At 44.3% G+C, this 9,788-nt stretch overlaps 1 protein-coding gene across 1 annotated transcript; it reads right to left on the reverse strand.

The window, feature by feature from the left end:
• Positions 1 to 467: 467 nt before the first annotated feature.
• LOC121136115 (40S ribosomal protein S25-like) lies at positions 468 to 900 on the reverse strand. The gene has a single exon (XM_040735790.1). The coding sequence runs from the start codon at positions 898 to 900 to the stop codon at positions 526 to 528; it is 375 nt and encodes a 124-aa protein (XP_040591724.1). The 3' UTR covers positions 468 to 525.
• Positions 901 to 9,788: the final 8,888 nt, after the last annotated feature.

Genomic DNA, 9,788 nt, shown 5'->3' on the forward strand with positions numbered 1-9,788 from the left:
TGATCACCTGCTCTCCACTGATCACCTGCTCTCCAGTGATCACCTGCTCTCCACAGATCACCTGCTCTCCACTGATCACCTGCTCTCCAGTGATCACCTGCTCCCCACTGATCACCTGCTCTCCAGTGATCACCTGCTCTCCACAGATCACCGGCTCCCCACTGATCACCTGCTCTCCACTGATCACGGCTCTCCAGTGATCACCTGCTCTCCACAGATCACCTGCTCTCCAGTGATCACCTGCTCTCCAGTGATCACCTGCTCTCCACTGATCACGGCTCTCCAGTGATCACGACTCCCCACTGATCACCTGCTCCCCACATGTTCCTCTGTAACAGGGAGTCACGATGGCCTTTCAGACCAGTTAGCTATCAGTTTACAACTGCACCCTGTGTCCAACAGTCTTGCAATGCTTATGCGCTTCCTTTTCTCCATTCTCAAGGAAATAGCCCACAAAGAAAAGCTTCTTTTTTTTTTGATTTAATAAAGTTTTATTTTTCCAAATGTACAGCCGATTGAACCTGCTTATGCATCTTCACCAGCAGCTGGGGCATCTCCACCCTTCGTGTTTCTGGTGTAAATCACTTGAGCTCTGTGCTTCGAGACCTGCTTGATAAGTCCTTTACTAAGTAGCTCCTGAAGGGCTGCCCTGGCCAAGGAACCTCGAATCTTCAATCTCTCAGAGACCACAGCTGGAGTAATAAGCTTATAATTGGACACTTCCTTACAGAGCTTGTCATATGTAGCTTTGTCAAACAGGACTAGATTGTTGAGATTGTCCCAAACTTTGCCTTTGGACCACTTCTTTTTGGCCTTGCTACCAGACTTGTTTACTGGGTCTTTGTCTTTCGTGGCCGACTTCCTAGCATCTTTCTTCTTCTTGTCATCCTTCGGCAGCATGATGAAGCTCGGAGAGAGGCGACGACCACTGCAGCCTCCACTAAGATGTCCGAAAAGCTTCTTTATTGAGTGTATGGATGACATGTTTCTCTCTCTTGGAACGTGGCTGTGTCTCCTGGCTATGAATTCAGTAGTATACTGACTTCTGAGCTTGGTGGCTGCAGTGGTCAGAGCAGCCATCAGAACTCCTAGAGCTGGGGTTGGAACTGAACCTGGGTCCTCTGTAAGAGCAACAAGTACTTTTAGCTCTGGGCCATCTCTTCAGTCCCTATAGCTGTAGTTTTCACATTAGGATCTATGATCCCATTTCAAATTAAATTTTAGATGTAACATGGAAAAAAGGTCAGGTTTCATTTTCCTCTCTAGTATTTCCACCACTCCTGGAATCCCCACCAAGGTGTTAAACCCTGCATCATGAAAATGCTTCCATGTGATGAACTTTAATGCCCAACTTTGAGTTCCCTTCTTTCCCTTGATCCAGGCAAATCTCTTATATCCTGCTAATACATGTTGACAAGTTCCTGCAGCTGTTTCCTTCTTTAATGAATCCAGAACTTTCCTGGCTGGGGTGTATTATGCTTTAGTCACAGTGTGATTTCGTCACAGTTACCAGTAAGCGGCCAGCACGGAGGCAGATGTAGCTCCCAAGAGTGAAAAGTCCGTTGAAGCAACGATTGAGTCCTGAGCCTGAGGCTCAGGGTTTTTCACACTCTGCTTGCATCATGTCACCCTGACCCTACCTCAGCATTTCATGGGCTTTAGCAAGATGTCCAGCTCTGTTACTCTTACCTATGGTCTCCTCTTCTCTCCAGACTTCATACAAGCCTGAGGCATCCCTGTCCTTCTCATCCACATTTCATTTACACTTGAGGTTTTATGATATTGCAACTGCACTCTAGGGACCATCTGCCCCCCCACCTGCTACCATAAAGGGGTTCTCATCACTAGCCAACCTGTGATGTCACTCTCAAATCTTGTTTTTAGAGAGTCCTTCCTAACCAATCCTGATGCCATCTACCAGAACCCAGGCTTCCTAGAAGACAGACACTGAGAGATTTCTGTGAAGGAAGCTCACTGTTGAACACTTCCAGCACCTTTTGGGAATAAGATGTGGAGCAGAAGAAAAGGTTGAATGAGTCTCAAGGCCTTTGACAAAGTTGGCAAGGATTCTTTTAAACTGGAGAGGCTCCTCAGAGATGCCCTAAAGTGAGATGAGTATGTAAAGTCCTGGAATGCTTATCTGACCAGCCACCAAATGCAAGTTGCTTCTTACCCTCTCTGAGGAACAGATGGGAGGTGGGGTGGGGGGAAGGCGGGGGGGAGCAGGAGGAGAGGAGGGAAGGGGAACTAGGATTGGAATGCAAAAATAAATGAATAAACAAGAAGAATTACAGATAGGTATAAACTACTATGTAGTGCTGGGAACTGAACCCAGGTCCTCTGGAAGAGTAGCAAATGGTCTTAACCTCTGAACCATCTATGCAGCCTCTTGGTTCTATATATATTAAAAATGCTTACTTGTTTGTCATATTTTCATTGATCAGCTACTATATGCTTAGCATACGAGGCAGAGTAGTAGACAAAACACGTATGAAACACTAAATAGAGCCCACAGAAATGCTCATTGGTCTCCAAGTTCCATATAGAAACAGAATATGATAACTAGAATATTATCTAAAATACTAGGGCCAAAACAGAAATGATAAAAACAAATCTGAAACATCACCCAAGAGGTTGGTGAGATGGCTTAGCCAGTAAAGGCACTTGCCACCAAGTCTGAGGGCCTAAGCTTGATTCCCAGGACCCACAGGGCAGGAGAGAACTGACTCTTGCTAGATGTCCTCTGACCATCTTTGACACCACAGCACACCTCCTGACCCCATAAATAAGTAAACAATTCACTTAAAAAAGCTGTCACCCAACTGCAAAGTCAACTTGGTTCTCATGGCTTTATCTGCCCTGCATTCTGAGAATTCGGGACCGTCATCGTATTAGTCATTTGCCAGGTAGGGTGGGTTCATAAAGACTGTCCATTTTCCAGCTTGTTTCAACTCAACCAATATACTGGTAGATGTGATCATGCCTGCTAAGCAAGATGTTGCAAACATCAAGCCAAACCAGAAGAAAGTGGTGGAAACCAAAGGCATTTGAGGTACTCTCAGAAAGTACACAGCAATTATAGAGTAACCATGGTGGCAGAGCAGCCACAATCATTACCTGAGCCATGTACCCACTACTTCAAATCCTTTCACCATTCACTCTGCAGAGTAACATTGTGAAGTTAGTATCATTTTTATCCTTTCTATGAATACAGAGAGCTAAATCATAGAAATATTAAATAATTTGTCCAAGCCACACAGAAAAAGTTATGTAGTAGGAATTGAAACACAAGTTTATCTGCTTGTTTTTAAAAGTCAGATTCTTTCACACAGCATCGTTGCTCTCTAAATTATTAAATAATCAATTAATATTGCTATTAACTCTTCCGTGTCACCTAGGGACACCAAGCAAGATTCTGCTTTTTGTAAGATTAAGGTAAATTATATAAAATGGTTAATGTTTCTTTATACTTGCAGATTAGATCAATTTGTGATAGTCAAAGGTTTCTTCTAGCTATTATCATTTTGTGGCCAGTTCCTTCCTTGGCAAGATAACATGGTGGTATCTTCTGAATGAATGGTATGATTTCATTGTAAATGGGTGTTATTGTGCATATATTGTGCCAGCTAGATTATGAGTCAGGATAAGCTAGCTGCTATAACAGATGATCCCCAAAGCTCAGCGATTCAACATAACAAAAGTTGCTCCTTCGAAGTCTCATTAGGATATTAATTAATGGCCATTTCTTCTGAGCAGATCTCTAAAAAGTGATGACTCAGGCGTTCAGTCTCCTTTCATCTTCTGAAGTCATCATTCTCACATGGTTTCCCAGAAGGCAGCCATGAAAGACAAGGAGAGCCCAAGCAAGGCATGGTTCTTCTAAGTAGAACATTCCACTAATAAAACACTTAAGATGTACCACTTGCATTCACACTCCATCTTCCAAAACTTACTAATGGCCATACCAAAATTCAAAGGAGCTGGGGAGTGGTGTAACTATCACATTGCCCAACTTGTGTTACAAAAGGAGGATCTATGAGTTGGAAGGCCGTATAGCTGTTTCTACCGCAGCTGGTATGAGCTGATCTGAATTTAGGAAAAACATATAAATTTCCCACTTAGTGTCATGGACACTGTAAGCATGCATCTTGTCCTGTGTGTTTTATTGGATGAATTAATCAGCCTGTCATAGGTTGAACTGTGCTTTCCCTCCCTCATTCCCTAAAAAGATATGACTACTGGGAACCTGTAAATGTGGTATTTTTGGGAAAAAAATCTTTGCAGATACTAAGGGCCTTGAAGTAAGGTCATCTTGACATAATTGTGTGTACCTTAAATCCAGTGACTCCTGCCTTCAAAAGTCACAGGAAGGAAGGCCAGGAGATGAAAGGAAAGGTCACACTTACACTGCCACAGCCAAAGAATGCCTGGGGCTACCACAAGCTGGAAGAGATAAGAAAGTTTTCTTTCCTTGAGCCTTCTGAGGTCAAGGGGCTCTGCTGACTCCTGATATTGGATCATTGGCTTAGAGAACTATCGAAGAAGAGATTTCTGCTGCTTCAGGATACCTGTTTGTTACGGTGTACACACACACACACACACACACACACACACACACACACACACACACACACACACGCACGCACGCACACACCCCAAACAACTAAAACTAAATGCACAGCCTAAACCTAGCAGAATGGATGTCTGTGATGGCTATTCTTGCTCCGTGATGCCTTGACCTCAGATCTTCAGCCTCCAGAACTGTTAGGAATGGACATCTGTTGTAGAAAGCACCTGTCTATGGTGCTGTTGTGGTAGCCTTGGGAGAAGAGCACAGGGTGTCAGCCTTTGACAGAGCATCTCTTAGTAAACAAATGAACCAAGAGCCCCAGATTCCGACCTCCATGTTAGTAGAGAGTCTAGAACGTAGAACACTACTTAATCAAGAACAAGGTGAGGGTCTTTTTAAAATTTCATTTCTGAAATGGAAAATACAACCAATAAATGTATTTCTCCTTAAAAATCTCATTTCGAAATGACGCTGTTCTTTTCCTTGATGCATTTAACAAGTAAGGAGATCGGGTGCATGGAAGTATGTAACACCGAGTCAGCACTTCACATGCAGAAAGTGGGGATGCTATTCGTGGGCCAGTTCGTGGAATCCCCCTGTGCTCCTTTTACCCCAGACTGTTACATCTTGACACAGCAGGGTATTGCACTGTGGAGAGTGTCAATTACCTGCCTACTAGGTAACTGACTGCCAAATTAGGCAGCATTGTCATGCTTTCCATAAGAAAGAGACTAGAGAGAGACTTGATGACATGCCTAGTGAATTAATGCTAGCCCATGATCTCAGATGTCAACGATGACCAACCCCAAGCACAGGTTCTCAAAGCCCATTCAGGCTGCCAGCCACTTGAATAGTATTTAAAGCCACAGCTCATCAGTGTTTCTGAACTTTCTTCAGTACCATAATAACAAGGTTTCGCTTGCACGGTTCGGTTTTACGGTTCGGTTTTATATATTCAGCTGTTACTCCAGGTAAAATGGAAACACACTTACAAGTTATAGTGTCACATAATTAGGAAATGTCAGAGGGTGTTAATGAGTTATCTAGAAATAGTGCCACAGGTTTCCCTCTATCAAAGCTTGGTAACTCAACAGTGTTAATCACTTAACTCTTCAAATAAGGAGCTGTTCCAGGCTAGAACACATGCATAGCACATGAGCTTGTCAGTCAGGATGGTGTCAGCCATGGGCTATCTGTCCTGGTGGCAAGGGAGACAGGATGTAATCTACCTTTATTTCTACTTCAAAAGATTTGCAACTGTATGGGAGAGAGGAATTGGCAGCACTTAAAATGCTTGCAAATGCTCGCTTGGCTAAAAGCTGGGGAGAAAAGCTGCCTGGAGGCACTGTAACTCCCCCACAGGCCAGAAAACAGACAGCATTTACTTTTCTGACTGTTCACAAATATTCATGATTTAGGAATATTTGACAAAAGAGGAAAAAATAGAGTAGGATATCCCTATTGTCTAAAGTCTGTGGAATAAATAGTTCTCAGTTAGTCACTCACTTTCACAAACTGGGAAAAAAGAAAAGAAAAATCCAGCTGAGTTCTCAGAAGAAATGAGAATAGTCCTTCTCTCTCCAAACCCTGAGCATCTTGCTGGCTTCCAGGTCTCTGCTAGTGGGACAGGACCGAAGAAAGATGTTTCTAAAAAAACTTTTTCCTTGAGAAAACACAAAAACTGGCTAAGTCGAAAGGGTGGGAACAAAGCAGAGTGTCACCAAGCAAGTGGCCTACGTAATGCTAGAACTTGCTAGAACCTGCTAGAACCCTGGTAGAGGAAACCCGGGTCAGCCGTCTCCGTCCCACTCTGTATTCTTAAAGTTCTCTGGAAATGAAAACAAAGAAATCCAGCTAAAACCAGCCTTACGATGAGCAAAGTGTGCACCAATGAGAAACAGGTGGGCTTGGCTTTCTCAGGGATGGGGGTCGTCTCTAAATGGAGGGCAAGGTGTTCTGGGGCACAAATGCACTTGGGGCTTGACTGGGAAAACCTTTGTACCCTCTGCACACCCAGAACTCAGGCAAAGTTCACGCACCCATAAGTCCGTCACATGTTGGCAAGGCTGGGTCTGAAAGGATCTCAGTGCCAAAGGAGCAGGCTTTGGAGACCCCCAGGACGTTGTTCGGCACCTCACAAATTGCGTTTTATAGGTGCCAATGGCACTTGCAAATCTCACATGTGAAGCCAGAAGTTTTCATTCAAGGACCCAACCATTTTGGCTTTGATCAGAAACCACAGCTCGGTGTAAACATTTCTCCTGCCACGTTTTATGATATTTACACATTGCATAGATATCCTGGTCTACCGATCACAAAGTGTTCTGTAGGCAAAGGCCACTGAGACATATCCATCTAATCTCTGGGCGGTGGAGGGACTAGGAGGGGGGCAGGAAGGGTGACATGCCAAAGGTCAGTCTCTAAATAAGAGGGGCCACTCTTCTCTGCACTGCCTACAGACAAGCCGAGATCCTGCTCCCTTCCATGCTCTTTCCCCATCCTACTCTGGATCAGTGTCTCTCACTGTCTTCAAATCATTTTTGTATCAAGTTACAGCTCAGAACAAACACATTCGGGATCTTATCATTTGATGGAAGTGTAGCCCCCCCCCCCCCAGATCATGATTGTTTGAAAGCCATCCAGGTTGACTTTAAGGTTTTAAAAAATAATTTATTTGGCAGTCTTGAGGACTGGAGTTTGCCCATTTGGCCAAAGTCACATTCCTTTCGGTGCAAATGCTACAGTTAATGGGCCACATCATACCCCGCTCTGAGGCAACAGAAGCGGCCAGCTGCCGGCCAGCGAAAGAGTACTGTGTCTCCAGTGTAAACGCAGCTGATATCATCGCCATCAGAAGGTCATAAAACTGATTGATTATAAACACAGCTCTCATTTGTTTACGGTTGACATTTTTGGGTTCGGGGTAATTAGCACATTAGCCATCTCTCTCTGGGGGTGAGGGCTCACAGGTGTTGGCAGAAGCCTTGCAAGGCAAGCCAGGAGGCCTCCCAAGGCCTCACCAAGTGAGATCGCAGACCTTGAGCAGAAACAGGTTGAGGAAAATGCTGATTTAACAGTGTGTGGGTGTAGTCTTGATAACACCTACATAGGGTCACCCATGTAGGAGGCTTCCACTCTGAGGCAATCTCTTCTAACACAAGGTAAGATTGGAAAAATCTGAGATATGTCAGAAATGTTTGGGAGAGAGGCCCTTGGTGAGGGAGCCTACAGCTGGTGTTTAAGATTCCTCCCTCTCTGTAGCCCGATAGAAGTTACCCTTTGCTGTGGTAACCAGTACTGTTGTTTTGTTTTTACTTATAGCTAAAATAAACTCTTTGGTCATCTTGAAGATATTGTTTCTCTGACGCTCACTTGCTTATGGAAAGTGGAATGAGCCTGGCTAGACCCACTTCCTCAGACAAGATTCTGGTTCTGCCTGGAGCCACTTCCCGCCATCAAGGTGGGCTGTATCTGTCTGAACAGCTGAGTTAGCGAAGACTGGCAAAGTCAACCAACGCTCTGGTAAGGGGTTCCTGTTAACTTCAGTGAAAACTCCAGAAAGCCCAGAAGTATCCCAACCCCCTGGAAGGCTATCCCTTTAAATATGCACCTGGGTTTTGGTTTTTAAAGTGATTTTGAGCAATCTCTAAGTCAGTTTACCCAGCGTGAGATTCTTCTCAAGATCTGAACTGATAGACTGCTAACAGCCAACAGAGCTGGACCTGACTACAGAACACTTATCCCCTGCAGACCATATCCACAGCCAAACGTTTGAATTCCATTTTCTCTTCACAACATCTTCACAACGAACAGCCCTATCATTTGTCTTTGCTCTTCAAAACTTATTTTCAGGATTGCCTCATTTACATAATCATCCCCTACCTTCACTGATATCTGAATTTCATAGGTTCAGAACCAAACCCAGGAAGACACCAACCTCTGACCTACATCACCCTCTTGGTGGAAATCTTAAGATGAAACCATTCCTGGAAACTCTTGTCTCCTTCCCAAGCTTTGGTCGCTAGGGCAGGAGGTTTGGCAGTCAGTTCCTTTGTGGTAGACAGAAGTAGCTGCGTATGGTAATGTCATGGTCCCAGAGTGTTTAGTGTTGACTACTAGTAAACCCAGTGGAAATGCTGGAGCTACTTCTCGGAAAGCTGGAGTCCAAGCAGGTACCTGCTTCATCGCTTTGCTAGAGCTTAGCTTCCAGGCCTCACTGCACGGACGGTTCATGTGTTGAGTATTTCAGTTGCTTGGCTCCTTCATGAGGCTTCATTGACATTATTTGATGATTGGACTAACTGGGAATTTACATGAAATTTCGGTGTTTGTGAAACTTTAACCACAAGTAAATGTCAGTGGATAGATTGCTGTTTCCCGAGTAAATTGTTTCTCTTCTCCTAAGGAAAGACTCGAAGCAGAGAATGGGAGGCAGAACTCCCTTTGGCACTACTGTTCATGTCTTCCCTCCCTCCCTTCCTTGACTTCAGGGAAGCCTGTCTTTCCCAGGCTGATCTCAAAAAACTCATGATTCTCCCACTTGAGTCTCCCTGTTGGCTGAAATCACAGTCATCACCACACCAGGCCCTCAATTTGATGCCCTTCTTTGTTCTGATATCATGGGTACACAGCATTTTCTCACACCAAGGAGCATCTGGGAACTGAGTCAATAGTCCACCTTGTCCACCATGGTCCTTTGCCTAGCCCTTGACACCTGAGTGGCATGCAGTAGGTTTAACACATATTTGAATAAATCTTATTCATGTTGGGTTAGAACATGCCAAATAAAGCAAAAATAAAGGGCATTAATGTGCAGCCCGAGAGGGTGCCCCTTAGTAGAGAAGATACCTGGTCAAATCTGAATTCCAGTACCACAAAGATAGATTCTGTAGTTGCAGTGGGGTGGGGACTGGACATTTTTACAACTCATTGCCTTTCCCTTTCCTTAAGCTCCTGGCAGCGGCCCTTTCTCCCCTCTATGTTTCCACCACTTCAGTGTTGGTCTAAGCTACCTTTCACCCATTGCCAAATATCAAATACTGTCGCTTCGCTTTCTGGTCTGTGTATGATTATTCCCATCCCTTGTTATGCTTTTAACTTCTCTTCACACTCATTCCAACTTTGGGAGACTTGATATCCAACAGCAAGAGCTAGAGAACTATCACAGGGGATCACAGATGATCTTATTGTATAATATTAGGGAGAAGTCGAACAAGCC

This window comes from Mesocricetus auratus, unplaced genomic scaffold, assembly GCF_017639785.1.
Source record: "Mesocricetus auratus isolate SY011 unplaced genomic scaffold, BCM_Maur_2.0 Super-Scaffold_100048, whole genome shotgun sequence".
NCBI lineage: Eukaryota > Metazoa > Chordata > Mammalia > Rodentia > Cricetidae > Mesocricetus > Mesocricetus auratus.

Excerpts from the sequence above, each read along its gene's own strand:
- LOC121136115 (XM_040735790.1), bottom strand. The coding sequence starts at position 900 with ATGCTGCCGAAGGATGACAAGAAGAAGAAAGATGCTAGGAAGTCGGCC.